The 27,009-nt window shown below is 36.3% G+C and overlaps 1 protein-coding gene across 1 annotated transcript in view; it reads left to right on the top strand.

Annotated features, from left to right (window-relative positions):
- SLF1 (SMC5-SMC6 complex localization factor 1) overlaps positions 1-27,009 on the top strand; it is a 99,767-nt gene that overhangs the window by 313 nt on the left and 72,445 nt on the right. The window contains exons 2-5 of the mRNA XM_029942617.1: positions 9,556-9,669; positions 9,825-9,900; positions 11,006-11,246; positions 21,944-22,106. Coding sequence (XP_029798477.1) covers positions 9,556-9,669; positions 9,825-9,900; positions 11,006-11,246; positions 21,944-22,106 — 594 coding nt within the window. The remainder of the gene's footprint in view (positions 1-9,555; positions 9,670-9,824; positions 9,901-11,005; positions 11,247-21,943; positions 22,107-27,009) is intronic.

Here is a 27,009-nt window from a genome sequence, read left to right on the forward strand (position 1 = left end):
TCGCCGCGGCCGGGCCCACCGCCGCGCGTCTCTGCAGTGCAGGGCTGAGCGGCTTCCCCCGCCTCCGGTTTGCGCAGCTCGGCAGGTCGGTGTTGTGCCAGGAAGACGCTAGGCCACCCGCGTCTCTCGTTTCCATAGAACCGACTGGGACGCCTCTCGCTGAGTCTCTTGGCTGCTTTCCATAATTCAGCGTCAGTGCAGGTGGCTGGGATCCCCCAGGCCCACCTACCAGTGACGGGGGAGATGGTGCCATTCTTTTCTCCCTGGTAGAATTTTTTTTAACAACCAAATGGTAATGATCATGTATCTGCGACTCCTGTATGCCTTTAAACATACGCACACACTTCTCCTTAAAATAAGGGTGTATGTTCCTGGGGGATATAATATCTTAGCTGCCTGAAGCCTGGAAACAAGACTACGTGATAGGATTATCCTGAGATTTCTTCCTACTTCCAAAGTGTCTGATTAAATTTGGGGGGGAAAATCGGTTTGTCCCAGGTATTTGACCCAGAAATTAAATGGAGCCTGATTTTTTTGGACGTGACCGGCTCTTTTTTTTTTTTTTTTTTTTTTGACAAATGACTGTCCTGTCCCTTTACCCAATTTCTTTTCCTTGAGACCTTAGGTATGAACATTTAAAAATTTACAGTAGACGTGTGACAGAGTGCCTTCTGAACTTTCTGCTGTAAAGTTACGCCTCGGTGCCTAGAAGTATCTGATGTGCAAGATGTTTCTGTTCTAGGAACATTCGACTAACCTGTATTGCAGGTGTTCAGTACATAAGTTGAATGTTGGGGGGTGTTGTTTTATGTCTAATTTGATGATATCTAATTTAAAGATTATTAACGTAAACGAACCAGGATGTTTTAAACACTTGAATGTATAAATCATTGTGAAGACCATTAGCCTTCAGGAATGCAGATCAGCCCTTTTTAGATCTGTTTTCTTAATGCAGTGATTTGGGTTTTTTTTTTTTTTTTTGCCTTGTTGACTTAGGTTCAGTTGTATGATTAAATTAAAAAGGGTACCTTTCATAATCAAAATTCAAATTTCTTAATGACTTTATAATAGTATCCAAAATTTTCACAGAAACTTTCTTTGAAAACCAGTTTTATTACTGCGAGTAATAAAACCTAAAGAAAGTATAGAACCCTCTTTCTCAGTAATATAATATGTAATTCTTATAATTGTTCATAAATACGTTAATGGAAAACATATGCTGCACAATGTATTATGTACTATTCCTAACCTTCTAAGGACCTCTTACTGTTCAAAAGTAAAATATCCCTAAAACTTTTTAAAATTATTTCTTAAAGTTTTATTTATTTTGAGAGAGGGAGAGCAGAAGCAGGGACAGGGCAGAGAGAGGGAGGGAGAGAGAACCTTAAGCAGGCTCCACATTTGTCAGTGCAGAGCTCAATGTGGGGCTCCAGCTCAAGAACCACAAATCATTGTAGAAGACAAACCCAGGAGTTGGACGCTTAAGCGACTGAACCACTCGGCCTCCCCAAAATATCTCTGAAACTTTTTTAATATTTATTTTTGAGAGAGAGAGAAAGAGCACAGGTGGGCCAGGGGCAGAGAGAGAGAGGGAGACAGAATCCTAAGCAGGCTTCAGGCTCTGAGCTGTCACCACAGAGCCAGATGGGCCAAAGTAAGATGCTTAAGCTGCTGAGCCACCCAAGTGCCCCTCCCTGAAACTTTTAAGTTGACTTAATTTTTACTTTCTTTGTATCAAAATTACCCTGAAATAGGCTGTTTTGTTATTCTTGATGAAGAAAAGCCCATATGAATTAGTCTAGTAATTCATCTGAGATCCATTTTGAAAGGAAAATAATGAAAATTTCTTTTTCCATAATAAAAAAAAGGCACTCTTTAGATTGTTCCTAGAAATGCTTTGAAATTTTAGACATTAGTGTTATTTTTGTAATTTTTAAATATTTTCATTAATAGAGCTCATCTAAATATTTCCTCACCCTCATACTAGATTCCTTTACCTGTAGTGTATTTTTTCTCTACAAATAGGTTAATTTGTAAAATTATAATGTGGTTAAAAGTTTAGACTAAATTCTGAAGTTTAAGTCCGTGGTATTTTAGAAAAGGCACTTAGAAACAGGCAGATCTTTGAATCAAACCTTGGTTTCATCATTTTGCTTGCTCTGTACCCTTGAGCTAGTTTCTTAATTGCTAAGATTCCCTAATATCCTCATTTGTATAAGAACGGTAAACAGCACTTAAATTGTCAATAAGAAGGAACTAACATGTAGTCTATTTTTAGGTCCTCATTAAAAGTGAACTCCTGCTTGTTCAACCTTAGATCTTATGCTTCTACTAAGTAATAAATACAAAACTCTTAGTGTACTTAAAGCAGGTTTGACTTTCATCCCCCATAGCTAACCCACATAACCTGTCTATCCATTCTTTTTTCCTGAACATTGTCCCTCTTGTCCATCTTGCTTCCTTAAGGATGCCTTTATCCATAACAGTAGCATCTCCAGTCCACCTGTTCCGTGTGTGGTACTGGATAGATTGAATTCCTCTCTTAGCCTGTCCTTTCTTCCTCACCAGTCACTCTGCTGCAACTTCATTTTCTCCCTCTCCTGCTAAATTTGCCATCAGAAAGACTAAGTATGACTGCCCTTTCCCCAAGTAATGCCATTGAAATAAAAGCATCCCTCAGGTCTCACCAGGGGAGATGTCAGTCAAATACATACACACAAGCACACATATATTCCACATCTTTCAAGGAAGAGACAGGAATGGACATTACATCTAAAAAAAAAAAAAAATTCCACAGGCCAGCTGAGTGAAGTTGAGAAAGGCCTAATTTGGCTCTTAGGCCAAGAAGGTACAGAATTCCTAAACTCCACTTGATGTTACAGCATTCAGAGCCAAACAGTAATCTACTAAGTTTGAATACAGTGATTTGTATATACCTTTTGCAATATTGGTTAACACAGAGATCCAACCATTTGACCCTTTTCACTTATTTGCTTTCCCAGTTAAATGCTTTAGATAGAGGAAACCATGAAAATCATTAAACCTCTTGACAAAGCAGCAATGTTGAGTGGATTTAAGGCTTGGTATATCCTTTCCATGGAAGGGAAGGTTAAAAGTGATTTTCTTTAGTAGATTTAAAATCAAAGTAGAAGTAGGTTTAAAATCAAAATAGTTCGCTATAGCATTAAGAAACTTAGTTTTCAACCTGTTTGCCTTGAAAAGATGAAGAAGTCGCATGGAAAAAAGATCGATAATATTTTGAATAAAAATTAAAATACAGAACTATATAGTAATTTCAGTTTTGTTATATATATATATTTATTTTTCCACACACATACATAAAACCTTCAAGTTCAAACCCCTCCCCCGGTGCCAGATGTTAACAGTGGTATTACAGGATGAAGGGATTACAGTGATTTTAATATTTCTGTATACTTTGTAGTATTTTTAAATTTTTCTATAATTGTGTGTTAAAAGTAACAGAAGAAGTTATTTTGGGGGAAATTTTTAGTTCTTAAGTGCAAGTGGATAATCCCTGCTTGTTTTTTGCAGCACTTTCTTCTTTCACTCAACTGTTACACCCTGGTTTTTTATCCTCCCTCTGAACCAGGCCTTTCGCTCAGCGATATTCCGGCCTCTCTTCCCTGACTTGTCTTTTCTATACACTCTTTGTGTCATATTCCTCAAGTATGTTCTAGCTATGTGTTATAAAGAATTCGTAGGTCCTAAGAAGCTAGTGCATAATAAAATGTTCTTTCTTATGATGAGTGCTATAGGTTTATTTGCATTTCCAACTAGCACCAACTGCAGAGGAATTTCAGGCATCAGGGATAGGCCCATGTGGGAGATATTTTGGGAAAGTCCACACCACAGAGACAGTTGCTTTCTCTGCATAAATGCCAGCTCTGTTCACAATCATTATCTCCTTAGTTGTGTGTATTATATGGTTCAAGGTAAGTAACTCTTTTTTTTAAATACTTCATTTAAAAAATTACTACAAAAGCATTTTCTTGTAAACTAACAATCTAGTTTATAATTTTTCACTTTATGGTAAAGATAAAACCTTTAACTTTAAATAAATGCTCTCCTTTTTCTTTTCTTTTGTTGTGTTAGAAGAGTAGCTTCTGTGTGAATGCTTGAAGGACCACTCCCAACAAATTCTTGAAAAAACCATTATTTCCCTAGAAATACCAATAATAGAAGTATATTACAGTGTATCTACTTACTTTCTTCTGCTAGAAGACATCTGGCAGTTAGCCCTTGATCCTCTGTACCCCAGAACATATCACCCACACAACTTCACCCTTCTTATGAGGACTTTGAGTTGTTTGAGTCATTAGTAGGTATTAATCCAGTATTACATAATGCTCTCTTTGGGCTTATTGGCTTATCAGGCTATTGTTTCTTGTTTTCTTAATCCTGCAGGGTCATAGAAAGAATCATTAAACCACTGATTTAGTAAATATAAATAATGCTACCCATGTATCTATAAATGTCTTTTTCTATGTATGTAAATATCAATTTTTTCATGTATCTGTATGAATTAGATTGGTGATCCAGCCTGTAAGTTTGTCATAGGATTATAGTATTAAAAAGCATTGCTGACTTTCTTGTAAATTGTTACTTCAAGTAGATCACTTGCTTATAGGATGCTACTCAATTAGGTTAATGGAATTTTTTTACCTTTTTGTTTTTAATGTTTATGTATTTATTTTGAGAGAGAGAAGAGAGAATTCCAAGCAGGCTCTGTGTTGTCAGTACTGAGCCTGATGGGCTCAAACTAACAAACTGTGAGACCATGACCTGAGCCAAAATTGAGCCTGGATGCTCAGCCTACTAAGCTACCCAGGTGTCCCTGGGATTTGTTTTTAAAAAAATTGTACTAGATATTTTGTGCCATCACTAGGATTCACACCTCTGTGAAGGGTTAGCTAATAGCCCAGTTTTTCTGAATAACTTGTAAATAAATGTGCTGTATTTTGATGTGTTTTTTAACATTAGTATTTGCATAATATTTGAATCAGAGCATCCCCTTATTTCACACTTCCCTTCCTCTTGCTTGTTTAGTTTCAGTTTCATTTTTAATTGTTTTTCAGAGGAAAGAAATTCCTTTAAAAAAAGCTTTCCTGATTTCTATTAAGCATAGTTGGTCCTGTTTTCATTTTAATGTGAACTCTTGCTTTGACAAAAAAAACTGTTAAATATACAAAATTGATGTATTTATTTCATTGTAAAGAAAGTATGATTGAAGGTGAAAAGTTTGCATGATGCACATTCAGGTCACTTAATAATTTATACATCAAAATGTGCTAAAATGTCAAAATAATAAATACCCAGGGCTCCTGGGTGACTCAGTTGAGCACTGGACTCTTGATTTTGGCTCTGGTCATGATCTCATGGTCATGGCATAGAGCCCAGGGTCTGCTTGGGATTCTCTCTCTCCTTCTGCCCTTCTCCCCAGTTTGCATGCATTTTCTCTCTCTCTCTCTCTCTCTCTCTCTCTCTTTCTCTCTCTCTCAAAATTAAAAAATAATATTCAAAATGTAAAATAGCTATTAATTAACTTGATCTAAAAGAGGAATATAGTATGACTTTTTCCCCCCTTACGGTTCTGTGTAACATACATCTAGTTCTCAGGAAGCAGAATACAATTCAAAGGACAGTCTTTAAATAGAACATTCTGGATAATAATGATACAGTGATTTTGTATTCATTGCTTTCTGTATGTATATTCAGATTATTTAACAGTAGTTTATATATGTCAGTATTTTAGAAAAGCCTGATAGAAGATTTTAGGTTTTTAAAGCTAATCAACCTTCTCTTGTTTTGCAACATTTCTTGGAATAGCCTACTAAATAGCTTTTTGAAACTCTAAAATACATAAATAAATGTAGTAGGTGGTATAAATATGGCCAAAACACTTGTCTTCCTCTGATAAAAGTGGCTTTCAAGAAATCTAAAACAGTTAGGTTGCCTTTCCATTAGACTACCAAGATGATCTTCACCAGTGTGTTGAAGTTCACTTACCTAGTATTTCTTAAAGGACCTACCATTTTCTTGTTTGTTTTTTTAATTCTTTTTTTATTATTTTTTAATGTTACTTAAGTTCCAGTTAGCACACTGTAATACGGTTTCAGGTGTGCGCTCTGATGATTCCGCACTTGCACATACACCTGGTGCTCATCACAAGTGCGCGCCTTATTCCTTATCACCTATTTAATCCACCCCTCCTCTCCTTTACCCGGTGGTAATCATTTTGCTCTCTATACTTAAGTCTGTTTCTTGCTTTGCCTCCCTCTCTTTTTTTTTTCTTTTGCTCATTTTGGTTTCTTAAATTCCACCGATGACTAAAATTGTATGGTACTGGTTGCTCTCTGACTTGTCCTTGGCAAAATACTCTCAAGCTCCACCCCTATCGTTGCAAATGGCAAGATTTTGTTCCTTTTTTTTTTATACAGCTGAGTAATATTCCATTGTATATATACCACATCTTCTTGATCCATTCATCAGTCTGGGTACACTTGGGCTGTTTCTATAATTTGGCTATTATAGACAGTGCTGCTATCAACATTGGGGTGCATTTATCCCTAATAAAAAATTAGTATTTTTTTTATTCTTTGGGTAAACATCTACTAGTGCAATTGCGGGATGCTAGGATAGGTTTATTTTTAACTTCTTGAGGAACCTATATACTGTTTTCCAGAGTGGCAGCACCAGTTTGCATTCCCACCAACAGTACAACAGGGTTCCCCTCTCTCCACATTCTCACCAAGAGCTGCTGTTTCTTGTTTTGTTGATATTAGCCATTCTGCCTGATGTGAAGTGATATCTTCTTATAGTTTTGATTTGTGTTTCCCTAATGATATATGATGTTGAGCATCTTTTCGTGTGTCTGTTGGCCATCTGGATGTGTTCTTTAAGAAAATGTCTTATCATGTGTTCTGCCCATTTTCTAATTAGGTTATTTGTGGGGGTTTTGTGTTGTGTAAATTCTTTATAGATTTTGGATACTAATCCTTTATCAGATATGTCATTTGCAAATGTCTCCTTTCATTCCTAGATTCCCTTAGTTTTATTGATTGTTTCATTCACTGAAGCTTGTTATTTTGATCAAGCCCTAATATTTTAGCTTTTGTTTCCCTTGCCTCAGGAGACCTATCTAGAAAGAGGTTACTGCCTGTGTTCTCTTCTAGGATTTTTATGGTTTCAGGACCCACATTTAGGTCTTTCATCCATGTTGAATTTATTTTTGTGTCCTGTGTCAGAAAGTGGTCCAGTTTCATTCTTTTGCATGTTGCTGTCCAGTTCTCCCAGCACCATCTGTTGAAGTGACCATCTTTTTACCATTGAATATTCTTACCTGCTTTGTCAAAGATTGGTTGACAGTATAGTTGTTAGTTCACTTCTGAACCATTTCTATTTTGTTCCACTGATGTATGTGTCTGTTTTTGTGCCAGAACTATGCTATTTTGATAACTACAGCTTTGTAATATAATATAAGCCTGGAAATGTGAAGCCTCCAGCATTGCTTTCTTTGTCAAGGAGAACCTACCATTTTTTAAAGTAAATTTTCTTGAAGGATTTATTTATATCCATAGAATTAATAGAAGCAACATTTCTCCTTATTTATGGCCATATGCTTTATAATGTGCATGTGTTAATGTGTTCTGCATCAAGTTAAATCATTATTTCAAGCAACGGAGGATATTCTTTGTAAAGTTTTTATATATTACCAGTCTATATAAATGGATATTATCAGTCAGGAGCTATGTCATATATTCTATGTACATGGTTAAAGAGATTTATAAGGAGCTCCTTCTGCAAGAAGCCACTTAGAGTTTACTTAGTGTTGGTAGTATTTTACATGAATGATTTTTCATAAGATAAGCCCTATTTTGTACTAGAACCTTTTAACTTTAAAAAAAAATGTTTCATTGAGGAGCCTTATCCTTAGAGACATATTCTTTATGTTCAGTATCTTGAATTTTAGTATTTTAAAGGGTTAATCATTACATCCCTTTCCCTCTTTTGAAGGCAATAGAAAAATAAGAAAATCCAACATTTTGGGACCAAAATGTCAGCTTTTTTGCTGACTAAAAATTGGTTTGGAAGAGGTAGCTTTGTGTAACTCAAATGTGCTGCTTAATACATACTCTCAGATTTCATTTACCCATCGGGCTGTAGGACTTCTACTCATAGCTTCTTTGCACATGTCAGAAAGCATTAAAATGAACTTGTCTTTGCAGGAGGATGCAGGTATGTCTAGCAAGGCATATCCAGTTAGTTCTTTCAAGTAACTTCTCCTAAAACAAAGAGTGATTAAGATAGAGAAACCAGGCTTATTTTCAGCTGAAGTTCTTCCTCTTAGAAACCATAAGCAAAGGAATGAAGGTTCATTCCATAGTGTTAATAAACACTAATTTAGAGCTATAGTGACAAAATTGTTAGAGAAATGGGAAATTACCAATTTCTATAGTCTCTGCTTTCTTCATCTGTAATGAGAAAGTAGATTTTCTCTTGATATATCTAGCTCTGAAGTTTTGATATCATGTAAACAGACAAAATTCTCTATTCTAATTCAAAATACTGTGAGGACACCTGAGTGGCTCAGCAGGTTAAGCATCTGACTCTTGATCTCAGATCAGGTCGCACAGTTGGTGAGTTTGAGTCCCACATTAGGCTTGGTACTGGCAGCACAGAGCCTGCTTGAGATTCATTCTCCCCCTCCCCTTCCCCCCTCCCCCCTCCCCCCTCTCCCCCCCAGCCCCTTCCCTGCGTGTACTCTCTCTCAAAATAAATAAACTTTAAAAAATAAAAATCAAACTACAGTGAGGTGCAATCTTTCTTGCTTAATAAATGTGCCACTTCAACAACAAAGTGTTTTATGAACTACATTTAAATGTGGAATGAGGTTCCTATTAAAATAAATTTGAAAACTAATTTTTTCCATCTGTTTTGTAGGTGATGAAACTAATGTGTAGCAGAGTTAAGAAATGTATATTGGGAATAGAATCCAGGTTCACTATCTTTACCTACTATACTAAATTACTTGGTAAATCATAAGGGACTATAAGTTCTATCATCTCTGCTTACTTATACATACTCCCAATATCTGTCCACAAACACCTTAAAAATTGTTATAAAATTTGATTAGGTTTCATTGTCCATTGTTTCATAAGACCTTAACAAAAAAATGCTTTTAAAATGAAGCTAGTATTATTGTATAATATTTAAGTATCCCTTTCTGAAGAATTGTATTCATTCATCAGTGTTTTAGCAGCAAGTGATGTAGTGATGCAAACTTTCAGTTTTCAAACCAAAAAAAGAAAAATGTATTTACTGTCACATTTTGAGATAACTTTATAAACCAATTTCTATTGCACATAAAGCAGTGTTAACATTGGTATTTATAATAAAGCCTTAGATGTTTAATGTATTTTATGTTTAAGTCTTATTTATTTTATTTTTAGCACTCATAGTTAAGAAAAAATAATAATGTCAATCCTATGAACAATATCTTTAACATGTTATCTTCTTTATATGTATATATGTTAGATGGAAGTAGGTGCTCCAAAGCATATCATCCAGATGACGGGATTTAAGATGGAAGAAAAGGAAGCTCTAGGCAAATTGCTTTTAAAACTAGATTGCACTTTTATTAAGAGTGAGGTGAGTATAGAAATTTCTAAAGTATTTTAAATAGAACTGAAAAATAATACTGACCTAAGAATGATAAAATATCCTCTTGATATTATAAGAATAAAATGTGCTATAAAGAAAATCTTACCTTAATAACATTTCTTCATGTGGATTTTTTCTTCCAGAAATACAAAAATTGTACCCATCTTATAGCTGAACGCTTGTGTAAGAGTGAAAAGTTTTTAGCAGCTTGTGCAGCAGGTAAATTAACTACCTTTCCCCTTGTTTAAAAATTTTCATGTGAAAAAACAGTACCTTAATCTCCAAAAGATAATATGCTTATCATATCAAACATAAATGTGGTTTTTTCTGATATTTTTCTGAAAATATTTATTATAATTTTTTTTATTTTTCTAAGAAAAACTTTGTAACACAGGAAAATGTATCAGAGAGGCAGAAATACTTACTTTACCAATGACTTAGTGTTTTATGTAAATGTTTCAGGTCAGGAAGAAAAAATTAACAGAAAGGATAGACATAAAATGCTGAAGAAAAAAAAAAAGCTTTTCTTAAAGCTTCAGTGAGCTGTTCTTATCAAGTTTTCTTTGATCTGTCATTGGAAAGAGTCTTTGTTCTTCTCTTACCTCTGTTCCCATCCATGGTATGAAGCAGTGATCACGCTGTTTTGTTTTTCTAAGATTTTAAATTACGTAAATCAAACTTGGGACTTAGTGTTCTCCCTTCTCTCTTTGTCATTTTTGATGTTCCTTTTATTGTTTCTTTTACTGTGATTGATCTGGCATATCATTAGTCCACTAATTGTCAAAAAAATTATATATAATGCCAGTAAATTTACTATTTTTTAGAGTAACTCACCAGAAAGATGCTTGGATTTATTTTTATATCTACAAATGGAAAGCAGTATTGTCCTTGCTGTTGAAAAAAATTACGGATGCCCAGCTAAAGAAGGTTCAGAGTGTTTGTAAATTTCTTTTACAAAGAATGCTGTAAACATCATTGCAAAAGTTATTAGCATAGGAGGAAAAATATAAGTCTAAGCCAGAATGATGAGTAGGCATAATTTAAGTAATACCATATGTATTTTATTAAGCCTTAGGTTTGTATTTTATTCAGTAATGTTTTTAGATGTAGAATTATTGGAAAAATTACATACAATGTTCAGTGACATTGTAGCCCTCTACCAAAAATTTGGGGAAACAAACATAATTCAGAGATCATGTTGGCAATGGTAGCCTAAGTGTCCCATGTATAAAAATGTCAAACTTTATATGATATTTGGTCTTTATTGTTTACCAATCATTAGAGCCAAAATTCTTTTGTGACTGGCAGTTGATTTGCTTTCTAGGAAAGTGGGTACTAACTAAGGACTACATAATTCATAGTGCCAAAAGTGGCAGATGGCTTGATGAAACAACTTATGAATGGGGCTATAAAATTGAAAAAGACTCCCATTTTTCACCTCAAATGCAATCTGCACCTAAAAGATGGCGGGAAGAACTGAAACGCACTGGCGCTCCAGGAGCCTTCCATAGATGGAAAGTTGTCCTTCTTGTTAGAGCTGATAAACGAAGTGATTCTCTTGTAAGGTAAGATGAGATCTTATGAAAGCTAAAGCAATGAACAAAAAAATCAATTTTGGTTTGCTTAAATACCGTTTTGAATTTTGTTGAAATTTGTGACTTAGCCCAAATGAGTGATGATGATTTACTCTTTAATCTCACAGTTAAGCCATTCTTTACATTTAAGTATATGTGTCTTCTAAAACAAAATCTATTTTATAGTAATGCTTTAGATTACTCTTGGGGTTTCTGTTTAACCTTCCTTGTTATTTCTTTTCAGTAACTCAAGCAAAATTTAAAAAAACTTAGATTTTTGTTTTGAAGCAGTTTAAAATTTTATAAATCTTTATCACAAAGGCTTTTTCTGGGTCTATACTGTATGGCTTCATACTTCATACTGTTTCCTTCATTGTTTCATTTCTTCTTGTCTTTTACATCATTTTTTAAAAGACTTACTGACTAAATTGTATTCAGAGACTGATAACTATTAGGGGGGAAGTAAGGGTCTTTTGTCACCTGTACAGAAATATCTTTTTGTTTTTATAGTTTATTGTCAAGTTGGTTTCCATAGAACATCCCAGTGCTTTTCCTCACAAGTTCCCTCCTCCATGACTATCACCCCCTCTCCCTCCCCCTTCAGCCCTCAGTTTGTTTTCAGTATTCAAGAGTCTCTCATGATTTGCTTCCCTCCCTCTCCCTAACTCTTTTTCCCTCCTTCCCCTTCCCATGGTCCTCTGTTGGGTTTCTCCTATTAGACCTATGAGTGCAAACATATGGTATCTATCCTTATCCACCTGACTTATTTCACTTAGCATGACACCCTCGAGGTCCATCCACATTGCTACAAATGGGCAGATTTCATTCTTATTGCCATATAGTAGTCCATTGTATAGATAAACCATATCTTCTTGATCCATTCATCACTTCATGGACATTTAGGCTTTCTCCATGATTTGGCTATTGTCGAAAGTGCTGCTGTGGGGCGCCTGGGTGGCCAAGTCAGTTAAGCCTCTAACTTCAGCTCAGGTCAGATCTCACATTTGTGGGTTCGAGCCCTGCGTCAGGCTCTTTGCTGACAGCTCAGAGCCTGGAGCCTATTTCCAGTTCTGTGTATCCTTCTCTCTGTCCCTCCCCCTCTCATGCTCTGTCTCTCTCTATATCAAAAATAAATAAAACATTAAAAAAATTAAAAATAAAAAAGAGTTGGGAGGCTCAACTGACTGAGCCACCCAGACACCCGTGGAGAAAAAAATAAAAGAAAGTGCTGCTGTGTACATTGAGGTACATGTGCCCCTATGCATCAGCACTTCTGTATCCCTTGGGTAAATCCCTAGCAGTGCTATTGCTGGGTCATAAGGGAGTTCTATTGATAGTTTTTTGAGGAACCTGCACACTGTTTTCCAGAGTGGCTGCACTGATTTACATTGCATCCAACGGTGTAGGAGGGTGCCCGTCTCTCCACACCCTCGCCAGCACCTATAGTCTCTTGCTTTGTTCCTTTTAGCCACTCTGACTGGCGTGAGGTGGTATCTCAGTGTGGTTTTGATTTGTGTTTCCCTGATGATGAGTGACGTTGAGCATCATTTCATGTGCCTGTTGGCCAACTATTTGGATGTCCTCTTTGGAGAAGTATCTGTTCATGTCTTCTGCCCATTTCTTCACTGGATTGTTCATTTGTCGGGTGTGGAGTTTGATGAGTTCCTTGTAGATTTTGGATACTAGCCCTTTATCTGAATATTGTTGAAGATAAGTTGACCAAGTAGTTGAGGGTCCATTTCGGGGTTTTCTATTCTGTTCCATGGATCTACTGTGTCGGTTTTTGTGCCAGTGTTATACTGTCTTGATGACTACTGCTCTGTGATATAACTTGAAGTCCAGAATTGTGATGCCTCTAGCTTTGGTTTTCTTTTTCACCATTACTTTACTCAGGTTCTTTTCTGGTTCCATACAAATTTTAGGATTGTTTGTTCTAGCTACATGAAAAATTCTGGTTGCTTTTTGATAGGGATTGCACTGAATGTGTAGATTGCTTTGAGTAGTATAGATATTTTAACAATATTTGTTTTTCCGATCCATGAGCATGGAATATTTCTCGATTTCTTTGTGTCATCTTCAGTTTCTTTCACATGTGTTCTATAGTTTTCAGAGTACAGATCTTTTACCACTTTGGTCAGGTTTATTTCTATTCTTAAGGCTTTTGGTGCAAGTGTAAATGGAATCAATTCCTTAATTTCTCTTTCTGCTGCTTCTTTATTGGTGTATAGAAATGCAGCAAATTTCTTACATTGATTTTGTATCTTGCAACTTTGCTGAATTCGTTTATCAGTGCTAGTAATTTTTTAGTGGAGTCTTTAGGGTTTTCCAACCACAGTATCAAGTCATCTGCCGAGAGTGAGAGTTTGACTTCTTCCTTGACAATTTGGATGCCTTCAATTTCTTTTTGTTGTCTAATTGCTGAGGCTAGAACTTCCAATACTGCATTGAACAAAAGTCGTGAGAGGATGTCCCTTTCTTGTTCCTGACTTTAGGGGAAGAGCTCTTAGTATTTCCCCCCAGAGGATGAGAATAGCTGTTGGTCTTTCAATTGTGGCCTTTATGATGTTGAGATATATTCCATCTATCCCTATTTTCTTGAGGGTGTTTAAGAATGAAAGGATGCTGTATTTTGTCAAATGCTTTTTCTGCATCTATTGAGAGGATCATGTGGTTCTTTTAATAATATGAAGTATGACATTGATTGATTTATGGATATTGAACCACCACTGCAGCCTTAAAACAAATCCCACTCAGAGTGTCTGGGTGGCTCCGTCAGTTAAGCATCCAGCTTCGGCTCAAGTCATGATCTCATGGTTCATGAGTTCGAGCCCTGCGTCAGGTTCTGTGCTGACAGCTAGCTCAGAGCCTGGAGCCTGCTTCAGATTCTGTGTCTCCCTCTCACTCTGACTGTCCCCTGCTTGCACTGTCTCTCTCTGTCTCTCAAAAATAAATTTAAAAAAAAATTTTTAAAAAAGAACAGATTCCACTTGATCACGGTGAATAATTCTTTTAAAATACGTTGGATTCACTCGTATCTTTTAGAGAATTTTGTTGTGATGTACACCAGGGATATTGGTCTCCTTTTTAGTGAGTTCTTTGTCTAGTTTTGGAATCAAGGTAATAGTGGCCTCACAGAATGAGTGTCGAAGTTTTTCTTCCATTTCCATTTTTTAGAACGGTTTTGGAAGAATAGGTATTACTTCTTCTTTAATTGTTTGGTAGACTTCCCCTGGGAAGTCATCTGGCCCTGGACTCTGTCTCTTGGGAGATTTTTGATTACTGATGAATTTCCTTACTGGTTATGGTTCTGCTTAAGAACCAGCTATTAGTTTTATCTATCTGTTTTACCTTTTTTAATTCCTGTATCATTTATTTCAGCTCTATATTTTATTATTTTCCCTTTTCTCCTGGGTTTGGGCTTTATTAACTGTTCTTTCTCCAGCTCCTTTAGGTGTAAAGTTAGGTTGTATGTTTGAGACTTTTATTCCTTCTTGAGGAAAGCCTGAATGACTGTATACTTCCCTTTTATGACTGCCTTTGCTGCATCCCCAAGGTTTTGACTGTTGTGTCTTCATTTTCATTGGCTTTCATGTATTTTTTAATTTCTTCTTTAACTTTCTGGGTTAACCCATTCATTCTTGATAATGAAGTATTCTTTAACCTCCATGTATTGGTGGTCTTTGCAATTTTTTTCTTGAGAGTGACCTAAAGTTTCATTAGTATTGTGGTCTGAAAATATGCCTGATATGATCTCAGTCTTTTTGTACTGGTTGAGGCCAGATTTGTGACCCAGTATGAATCTATTCTGGAGAATGTTCATGTGTATTCAAAAAGAGTGTGTATTCTGCGGTTTTAGGGTGAAATATTGTGGAGATATGTTAAGTCCAACTAGTCCGATGTGTCATTCAAAGCCATTGTTTCCTTGTTCTTAGATAATCTATCCATTCCTGTAAGTAGAGTGTTAAAATCCCCTACTATAATTATGTTATTATCAATGAATTTCTTTGTTATAATTTATTTTATATTTTTGACTGCCACTAATTTGGGGACATAAATATTTATAATTGTTAGATCTTCTGGGTGGATAGAGGTCTTTTTTATGATATAGTACCCTTTATCTCTTATTACAGTCTTTAGTCTTATTATTCCAGCTTTCTTTTGATATCCATTAGCATGGTAAATGGTTCTCCATATCCCCCTCTCTTTCAATTTGGAGATGTCTTTGGTTCTAAAGTCTCTTGTAAGCATCATATAGTTAGGTCTTCTTGTTGTTGTTTGTTAGTTTCATTTTTTTGTTTTTATTTTTTTGGTCCATTCTGATACCATTTGTCTTTTGATTGGAAAATTTAGTCCACTTACATTCAGAATAATTATTAATAGATATGAATTTAGTGTTCTTGTATTCCCTGTAAAGTCTCTGTTCCTGTAGATTGTCTTTGTTCCTTTCTAGTCTTTCTTTATTGCTTTAGGTCTCTTTCCCACTCCAAGGGTCCCCTTTAATCTTGCAGAGCTGGTTTAGTGTTTAAGAACTTCAGTTTTTGCTTGTCTTGGAAACTCTTTATCTTCTGTTCTATTCTAAATGACATCCTTGCTGGATAAAGGATTCTTGGCTGCATATTTTTCCCCTTTAGCATGTTATATATATCATACCACTCCCATCTGTCTTGACAGGTTTCTGTGGATAGGTCTGCTGCTCACTTTATGTGTGTCTCCCTTTGTCCCTTAAGGGCCTTTTGTCCCTAGCTGCTTTCAAGATTCTCTTTGTATTTTCCAAATTTCACTGTGATGTATGTCTTGATGTTGACCTGTTTTTCTTGATTTCAAGGGGGTTCTCTTTGCCTCTTGTACGTGAATAATGCCTGTTTCTTTCCCCAGATTTTGGAAGTTCAAATCTATAATTTGCCAAATAAACTTTCTCTCCCTTTTTCCAGCTCCTCCTCTTCTGGGACTCCTATGATACAGATCTTACTGAATTTTAGAGAATTGCTGATTTTATGACTTCTTTTCAGCTTCATTGTTTTCCATAATTTTATCTTCCATTTACCTATTTGATTCTCTGCATCTTCCATTCTCATTGTAATTATGTCTAGTCAGATTTATATCTCATTTATAGCATTTTTTATTTTTTCTTGACTAATTTTTAGGTCTGTTATTTCTGTTGCAAGGGTTTCTTTGGAGTCTTCTATGATTTTTTCAGGTAGCTAGTATTCTTATCACTATTGTTCTGAATTCTTGTTCAGGTATATTATTTATATCTGTTTTGACCAAATCCCTGGTTTTGGTTTCTTCTTGATCTTTCTTGGGAGTAGAATTCTTTGGTCTTAACATTTTGTCTAGTTTCTGTCTTTTACATATTAAAGAAGTGTTTCTGGTGTGGCGTATGCTCTGTGCATTCAGCTACTTTGATTTGGCTGTTCTTTCCCCCAAGTCAGTCCTTTACCGAGTTCGTCTTTGCTTGCAGTGGGGAGTGTTTTAACCATTAGTGGGGTGTGCTTTGATTTATTTGTTAAAATAAGCCTGATTTTAAAAAGGAAGAAAAGTCTTCTATAAAAAAAAGAACAGGAAAAAGAACAAACAAACAAACTATAAGCCAGATTTCACGGAAAAAGAAAGAAAAAAAAAACGGATCCAGAAAAACAAGAAAAGAAAATGAGAAAACAAGTGAACAGAAAAATTATCCTGATTCAAAAAGAAAAAGAAAGAAAAAAAAGCCTGATGCTATTTCCACCAGAATTGAAGCTGACACTTTGGAGCACTCTATGTATGATCAGTAGACTTGGTGCATGTGGTCCTTTACTGGTCCTCTGGGGGAGAGGCCAGCTGCACTGTCTCACAGTCAGACCTGCTCTTGTCAAGATGTTTCTGTAGGACACAGAGAAGCCAGTTTTGATGTATGTGGCTCCAGCCTCTACTGGCAGCTCTGTGTTGCTTGCTGGAGTCTGACTCTGCTGGTGGGTGGGAAAAGATGGCTTCACCCTGCTCGCTGGTCCCTGGGGAGGAAAGCTGGCACCTGCTGCTGTTCAGGAAGCCCTCACAAGTGCACATTCTCCCCTTCTTTGTCCCAGGCTTCCATCAGATCCCTGCCCTCAAGCCTTTTATGCCTGGGCCATGGACATGCCCAGCATCCTGGCTCTCCTGTGTTTCATCTCTGGCACCAGACTGGGATTCAACACTCCAAATCTTTTTTTGTTCTTTTTTTTAAATTTTTTTTAAATATCTGTTTATTTTTGAGAAAGCAAACACAAACAGAGGAGGGGTAGAGAGAGATGGAGACACAGAATCTGAAGCAAGATCCAGGCTCTGAGCTATCAGCACAGAGCCCAGCATGGGGCTTGAATTCATGGACTGCAAGACCATGATCTGAGACGAAGTCAGATGCTTAATCAACTGAGCCGGGGACTCCAAAACCCTAGATCTTAAAGGACAGACACACCAGCACATGGAGTCGCTCCGGCTTACAGTGCTGTGCCTCATGTCATTCTGTCTCAGAAAGTAGTCACCTGGCTGGGCAGTTGCTTGAAGGTTAGGGTGAAGCACAGCAAAAAGCTGTGAGCACTTTATCTACCCTCTGTGCATGCTTCTGTTCCCTGTTGTAGGAAGACTGCTTACAGGTGCTAGCCAGGTCTTTTGTCCTTGTAGAGGTAGTATACCGTCTTCCAAATGTACTCCAGGAAGGGAAATTTTCTTTCCCATTGTGACCCGGGGGATCCCCACATCACACCGTCCATTTTGAGGCTTCTGCTCCTTATCCCCAGAAGTACTACTGGCCACCCAGATCTACTCCAGCAAAAGGCACAAACTTCCAAAAACCCACTATTGGGGAAACTCGGGGTAGTCAGTTCCTGATGATAGCTGTGTTCAAGGGATGAGACTATCCAGGGTCTTCCCAGTACACCACCATTTTAACTCCTCCCCTGACCAATTCTAAATGTTAATTTAAGCCTAATCTGTATTCCTGAGGTAAACTGTACTTCATCATAGTGTATTATCTGTTTTTAATAATTGCAGATTCTTCAGATATTTTAGAATTTTTGTATCTTCAACCTGCAAAACTGATAACTGTAAAAATACATAAATTTCATATCATGGAATTTTTTCCCTCCCTAGGTAGGAATGAAGACATGGATGTTCACTCTGACCATTTCTTTTCAGCATTTTACTACAGGTCCTAGACAGTATATTAAGGCAAAGAGAATAAGAGGCATAGAGTCAGAAAGAAATAAAAATGTCTATATTTCTAAAAGGTATGGTCATATACTAAATAATTTACCCAAAAAAGCTATTAGAAGTAATCAGTGAATTCAGCAAGATGACAGGATAATAAGTCACTGTATAAAACTAATGGTATTTTTATATTCTAGTGATGAACGATTGGAAATTAAAATTTAAAAACCAATACATTACCTTTTTTTGGCAATTTTAGTGTGTGTTGTTTGTTTTCTATTTATGTCATTTTTACAGGGTTCTCTGAGTGTCTTGGACATTTCGTTTCTTATCTTTTACTAACTATGGAAAATTCTCAGCCATCAAGTTTTAAATTCTTCTGTTGGGTTCTTTTTCTTGCACTCTATTACCTTTGTTTGAGACCCTTTCATTCAGTTCCACGGTTTATGTGTGTTCTGTTTTGTTTTCAACTTTTTTTGTCCCATTTTTGTTTCAGTTGGATAATTTCTCTTGACCTATCATCAGGTTCATTCCTTTTTGATTTGCTTGCAATCTGTTCATAAGCCTGTCAAAGAGATTATTTTTTTGACAGTAACTTTTATTTCTACCAATTTTTTTATAGAGAGCGTGTACATGCACCTGCACAAGCAGAGAATTGCCAGAAGGAGAGGGAGGGAGACTCCTAAGCAGGCTTCACACCTCAGGCAGAGATGAATGCCAGGCTTGATTCCATGACCCTGGGATCACAGATCATCTTTAAACTATTTTATTTTCTATGTGTACTTATATATTTTAAGAGAGAGAGAATGAATGAATTGGGGAGGGGCAGAGAGAGAGAGGAAGAGAAGGAAATCCAAGTAGGCTCTCTATCTCAGGAACCATGAGATCATGACCTGAGCTGAAATCAAGAGTCAGTCACTTAACTAACTGAGCTACCCAGGCTCCCCTTTACCATTTTTAGTTCTATTTCACAGCTCCTGATCTCTTAATGCAATTTGATCACTTTATCCATTATATCTTGTAACATTTCTGTCATAGTTATTTTAGGGTTTTTTTAATGTTTGTTTATTTCTGAGAGAGAGAGACACGTAGAATGTGAGCATGTGAGGGGCAGAGAGAGAGGGAGACATGGAATCTGAAGCAGGGTCTAGGCTCCAAGCTGTCAGCACAGAGCCCGACGTGGGGCTTAAGCTCATGAACTGTGAGATCATGATCTGAGCCAAAGTCAGACTTAACCCACTGAGCCACCCAAGTGCCCCACAGTCATAGTTATTTTAAAGTCACTTTCTGACAATTTCAACAAAGAATCATCTCTCTATGCTTGATACTCCTTTGTCTCTTGACAGTGGTTTGGTTTTCTTACTTGCATTTTGTGTCTCTTTTATTACATGCTTAAATATCATTTATAGTACAATAGAGGCTGAGGTAAATACTTCTTTCCAAAAATGGGCTTATTTTTCTGTAAAGTAGTTGGTATGGATAGTTGAGTTAATCTTGTCAGTTGTTGAGCAAGCACTGAGTTTTGTTAATGCTATAGTTACCTTCAGTGCAACCTTTCTGGTTACTCCAGCAGTAGATGGAATAGTCTCTTTGTCCTTGGTGTGGGGCCTGGGATCCTGGAGGGGTTTCAGTCAGTGTTTTTCACTCTCAGCTTTCAATAGTCTCTGCACTGCTAGGTCACGGAAGGACTCTTTCATCATTCTCTTCCTGTCTTGCTTTTTACTCATTCTAGCTGGTTGAGGGTAAGAGTGGATGTGTTTTTGGTTCTGCTAGATAGGCTTGTCTTTTTTTTTTTTTTTTTTTAATAAGTAGGCTCCATGCTCTGCATGCTCTGCATGGAGCCAGCATCGGGCTTGAACTTATAATGCCAAGATCAAGATCTGAGCTGAACTTAAGAGTCAGACACTTAACTGACTAAGCCACCCAGGCGCCCTTGGATAGGCTTCAGTCTTGAGCATTCTTTTGTGTTCTTGGTCTCTGGGTTGAGACTTTGTTAATATTTGTGTCTCAGTCCCCTATGGCAGCAAAATTGTGCTTTGTATCTGTTAGGGTTTTGACAAGACAGAATTTCTAGCCTATGGCCCAGTATTAGATTTCTACTTTGTATTGATACAGGAACCTTGGTTTGAATGGCATTTCTTCTGTCCCTTCTGCAGGGACAGATGGCTTTTGTTTCTGTTTCTTACCCAGAAATAGTGGATCCTTTTTTGGTTGTGCAGCAGGAGAATTTCCTGCCCCTTTCCCTGAGGTGCATGGATTTTACTTAGACTCTCCCAACAGAAGTTGTACATCTTTTCCTGGGTTCTGAAAGTATATACTTTCTTACCTTACCCAGATGACTTAAGATGTTGCCTCATATGAGAGAAGGATCCAGGGAAGTGAACCTCCTTTTAGGTCTATCTCTTGATGGCAGCCAATCCCCATTGACCCACCTGTGCTGTGAGTAGGGACTCCCAGTGGTATCTGCCCTTCGTTTGGCAAAGAGCTTGCAAGTGACAGCAGACTATGCTTGAATCATTTATTCCCAAATATTATAAATGGTCATGGTACTTGCACTTGACTCTTAAATTTGTTAGAATTTTATGCAATTCTTACCTACTTTTATGACAGCTACTTCTCTATAGCAGCCTGGCAAAATGACATAGTTTTGACTGTCCTTTCTTCACAAAGGGGTTTATTATTATCACTCTTAAGGAAATTTAAGTTTCTTGGTTGGCTTGTTACCTCAATTCTCTGATAGGTTCATGAAAGTTTAAAGATTTTGTAGATTATTTGGCTTTTTCTTATTGTTGGGTAGTAACAATGTTCTCTTGTGGCTTTCTATATCCTAGGCACAAGCAGAACTTTAATGATACTTTGGGAATGTTAAAAGTTAGTCAAAAACTAATGGTTTAAAGGAATGCTGGCAATTTCTCTTAGAATGATTTCCTTGGAGGTATGTTGCCTTCTGAGGTAGCTACATCCCTAAACTTCTTTCATTATTCTTTTGACTTAGGGAGGTGACTTTTCTTTAGGGAATAAAGTCAATATTTTTGATTCTTAAAGATCTTTCCCGGGGTGCCTGGGTGGCTCAGTCGGTTAAGCCTCCGACTCCGGCTCAGGTCAGATCTCACGTTCGTGGGTTCAAGCCCCGCATCAGGCTGTGTGCTGACAACTAGCTCAGAGCCTGGAGCCTGCTTCTGGTTCTGTGTCTCCTCTTTCTCTGCCCCTTCCCCTCTCATGCTGTGTCTCTCTCTGTATCAAAAATAAATAAAACACTAAAAAATTAAAAAAAAAAAAAAGATCTTTCCCAAATTAAGAAATGGATAAGCAAAAAGAATATCATGATTTTTTTCAACATCTTTGAGCAACTTATAATTTAAGAAATCACTATAGTAGTTATTCTCCATGGCATTCACATAGCCCAGGGGAACTCAACTCTTGCAGAAAGTTCTACTCCTACTCCAAGGAAGTAATTGATTTAGATAATGTGACTGAATATACTTTAAAAAACTACTTTCTATACTATTTACATTTTTATTTAGAGTTCTGGAGGCTGGAAAAGCAAATGTTATTTTACCAAAAAGTTCACCATCTGGAATAACTCATGTGATTGCCAGTAATGCAAGAATCAAGGCTGAGCAAGAAAAAGACAACTTTAAGGCTCCATTTTATCCAATTCAGTATCTAGGGGATTTTCTTTTAGAGGTAAGTAAACATTTTTGAGTGTTTATTTTATAAAATATTGATATTGTGAAATATGTTAAAAATCAAATTATGTTCTGAATTTTAAAAATACAATGATTAGAAAGCAGTTGACCCTTGAACTGCACAGATCTACTTATAAACAGATTTTTTTTTTCAGTAAGATCGGTATAGTGCTGTAAATGTATTTTATTTATGATATTAACATTTTCTTTAGCTTTATTACAAGAATATAGTACATAATAGATACAAAATATAAAATAATATGCTACTCAGCTACATTATTGGTACGGCTTCTGATCAACAGAGGCTGTTAAGTCTTGATGGGGCGGTGCTAAAAGTTATATGTGGAGTTTGAACTTTGGCATGGAGTATTCTTCCCCCTAATCCCCACATTGTTCAAGGGTTGGCTATAATTAAAGTGACATTTTTAAATGCATTTGCTATCAATTATTTAAATATTTGAGAATATTTCTGATAATGTGAAAGAACTTTGTTAAATTTAAATTTGTGTTATTGAGTCTCTCTTTTAGTTCTCAGTGTTTTAGTGATGTTTACTACAGAATAATTTTAGCATTTTAATGTCAGTATAAATAAAATAGCAGTATCATGTAGTATCACTTGAGAATTTGTAATTTTCCTGTGGGAAAAGAGGAAGCTATTTATAAGGCTGTTCTGTCCTATTCCTCTGCCTCCCTCTTCACACTTTGTGCAAATACCACTTCTTAAGTTGTTTGAATTGAAATAGTCCAGAAGGAATTGTCTGGAGATAAGAAAAGAATTTTTAAGAACGGTCACTCAAGGTAAAAGAGAAACCTCAGTGTGTCTAAAAACTACACTTTGATCTTCTAGGAAAAAGTGGCTTCTTCAGTGTTTACATTTCAATAAATGCTATAACCTTTTACCTAATAATTTGTATGAGAGACCTGGAATCACCCTTGAAACCTTCCTTTCCCTGATTCCCCACATCTTGTCAGTCACCAAATCCTGTTGATTTTATTATCTTAAATAACCACTTGAATCACTGTGCTTTTTTCTTCCTATATCGCATCATATTGAGTTCATTCTCTTTCCCATGCTCTCCTGGATTAGACTTTTAATTACTTGTCTTGTTATTCTACCTTTTAACTCTTGCTAGTTTACGGATTACTCTTAACGGTTTCCTTGTCCATTCTTCTTCATTCAGAAGGAGCTGCCAGCATGCTCTAAAACAACTCTAATAATTGTCACTGTCCTGCTTAATCCTCCATTGGCTTCCCATTGCTTTTAGGATAAAGTCCTAAACTTGTAACATGGCTTAACAGTTCCCCACAGAATCCTTGTCAGTTCTGTTTCAGGTGTCTCCTGCTCTACTTTTCCTGCACTCAATTATACAATAACAAAACTGCCTTCTCCTCTTAAACAGGCTAAGCCACTTCCTACCTCAGTGTCTTCTCAAAAGCTGCTTTTTCTGCTTGAAAAAGCCCTCCCCAGTATTCTGTCACTCCGTGTGCCTGTGTTCTTCTGTCCTTCTGTTCATCATTCAAGTTCCAGTTATAATGATGTCTTTTCAAGGAAGCTTCCCTTATCCCCTTACTAAAATAGGTTCACCTATAATTTTTCTCATAGCATTATTTTACTTTATAGTTCTCACCACATTTGTAATTAATCAACTGGCTTATTACTTGGTTAATGTGTTTTCCCCATCTAAACCAGAAGGACCATGTCAAGATGATGTCTGACTTTTCCATGACTATATCCAAATCATCTTGTACAAAGCCTGGCACATGAGTTCTCAATTTATGTTAGATTAAGAGAGAAATTATGAAAGATCGCTGAGTTTTCTAAGAGTAGATGTAATATATTATTCTGTAATTCCCTTTCCCTACTGAGTAGCAGCAATGTAGATTGGAAATTTGACGTTTTCTCAAAGGATGGATCTGCTTGCACTATGGATGATCTCATTGTCCACGATAATGATAGGTCTTGGAATGGGCATGTGAGCCAGTTTTGATCCATTGTACATGAAGAGTGGTATGTAAGAGTTTCTGGAAAGTGTCTTCATCCTTGTGAAAAGAGAGCCACTAGCAGCTGGCTCCTGCTTTAATGTGAACATGCAATAACATAACCTAAATTATTACTAACAGCTAATTTTTGCCCATGAGGAAAGGTAGCCTTAGGATGAAATCAGCCTTGTAGATCACAAAATATAGAAACAGAATGTGGATCCTTACAGAGACACTTGAGTTGCGGGATCAACCAACGCTAAAACCTTCCTTAGCCTTGGACCACAATACCATTCTTTAAGGTAAAACACAACCATGTTATTTATGTTACTTTGAGTTCATTTTCTATTACTTGTAGGCAAAAGCATCCTATCTGATCTACCTATCTGAACAGTTTAAAGATAGCCTTTACTGTTAACAGAATGAAAGTCATTCTTAACTAGATTAGTAAAAGTAATAATTTTTTCCTATGCAAAGAAATGAATAGAGTGTAAAATTTTGTATGCTTTATCCATAGTCTTATTTTACTGCAGCATTGTGACAGTATTCAGATTCAGTTGTTGAAATGTTAGAAGGCAGCAATAATATACCAAGTAAGAGCAAGCAATCTATAACTTAGATTTGTTTTTCGAGTATATTGTTTTATAAGTTCTGAATTAGGCAGCTGGGAGTTCATAGCCATTTATTCCAAATAAGGATCACTTCTGATGAGAAAATAGTTACCTTTATCACAGTATCTTCTACCACTTTGGCATACAGCATATCACATTCCTTATTAGGTGGATTCTGAAGTGTCCTCCGAGAGTTGCCATGTAAAATGACTGAGCTGAAAGTAACAAAGAATTGTTTTAAAAACAAAAACAAACAAACAAAAAAAAACCTTTGTTTAGCCTGCGTATACTTTTTTGGAAAGCTGCAGAGTAACAGAATATGGAATCTGTTTAGTTCAGAGTTTTGGATCCTTATTGAAGACTTTTGATGTACCAGGCATTATGCTGCAGACTAAGAAAAATAAATAAGACCACATGTCAGACTCCAAGGTGCTTACTCTTTATTTAGTGGTGAAAACAGAACATGGAAACTATTAATTACATTTAGCGTGTAGTGTATATTGTACATTTGCAAATTTAAGTGCAAGGTATAGGTATTTAGAGAAAGAAATGACTAGTGTATCTCAATTGTTTGGCCCAAAGAAGGACTTAAAAAAAGAAGAGAAGATACTTAGGAACACTTAAAACTTACTTTGACTATCAGTCTAAGAAGGAAAGTGAAAAGTGGACCATAGAGAAAGTCAGGGAAATATAATAGGAACAATAGAAAAAACATACACTTTTTGTGGTAGATCAACTAATTTGTAACCCAGATTTATAATTTATTAGTTTTCTGACCATAGGAAAGTAATTTATCCTGAGACTGAATTTTTGTGTGCAACAAAGCTAATACTACTCCTTTTGGTTGTTGTGAAAACTATTAATGTTACTCTAGACTAATATTTATTAAGTGATTACTATGTGCCAGGCTCTGTGCTAAACATTATTCTTTCTTTCTTCCTTCCTCCTTCCCTCCCTCCCTTCTCCATACAGCATGGGCTCTATCTCATGATCCCAATATCAAGAGTCACTTACCCTTTTGACTGAGCCAGCCATGCACTCCTATATATCCTTTATATTGTATTAAATCTCATATTCCTGTGTCTATGTATTACAGTCTCATTTTATAGTTGGCGAAATGAGGTACAGTCATGTTAAATTATTTGTCCATGTTCCTACACCTGGCATGGGTCAGACCAAAACTTTAAAGTCAAGCACTCAATAAAAGACTTCTTTTCTTGAACTCCCTTTCCTTTACTCATTTTGGGTATTATTAGGTTTCCTTAATATTCACCTGATCTCTTTCTGGGTTTTAAAAATACTTAATGCTGTGACCAGTACCAGAACTAGTAGTCAATCATTAGATGTTGAGACACCATTTAAGAATCAGAATATAAATACTAGTTAAGAACAATTTAGAGCACTCTTTATGTACTTATAGTTAAGAACAATTTAGAGCACTCTTTATGTACTTAATCTCTCTGATTCAACATCCCATCTCATGAATTCTTTCAAGTATTGTGGCAAATGCCATGGCTGAATCAAAGAATAAGACCTGGAGACCAGAGCCTATCCATACCTAGTGCAAAACAGTAAACCCCATCAAATACCTGAATCAGAAGCCAGGCCAACTGTTACTGCACACTATGCTGCTGCTCTACTTTTAGATACTAGAGTAATTTACTGAGTAAGTAAGCTTTGGGTCATCTCTTTGGAACATAACATTATACTATACAAAAGAAACTAGACATGACCCTTTTTGCCTAGGTCATATAGGAGACAAACACTTAAGACAATGCCTAGTACGTAGCTGGCACTAAAGAAATGATTATAAAAGAAAAGAAGTGACTATGTACAGATAAATAAAATAATTCCTATATATTTCATTAAAGCACCCAATTGCAGTATTGGTGGTTTGATCATTTGTTTAGCTCTATAAAAATATAGATTACTTTTAAAATCTTGTTCATGTTGTAGTTTATCAGGTTATGATTTTTAATTATTTAATTTATTCAGAGTACTTGCATTATAAATCCTAATTCACAGATCAGTATATAACATCTGAAATAGATACATAAGTAAATATATTCTATTAGAAAACAGTATGTTCTTGCTAGTTGTTAATGATAATGGCGTGTTCTTTTGGATATTCTGTTATACTGGAATCCACGTGGGATTAATTCATTCTGTATTTTAGACATTTCTTGATGATCTGGGCTTAAGGATTTATCCTCCCATTGTCTACCAGGTGAAATTTAAAGCCAGAAACTTACTTTTATCCCACTTCAAGTTGTGCTTGTTCATTCAGAGTACTTTCTTTGATGCCAGGAA

Source organism: Suricata suricatta, chromosome 6, assembly GCF_006229205.1.
Source record: "Suricata suricatta isolate VVHF042 chromosome 6, meerkat_22Aug2017_6uvM2_HiC, whole genome shotgun sequence".
Taxonomy (NCBI): Eukaryota; Metazoa; Chordata; class Mammalia; order Carnivora; family Herpestidae; genus Suricata; species Suricata suricatta.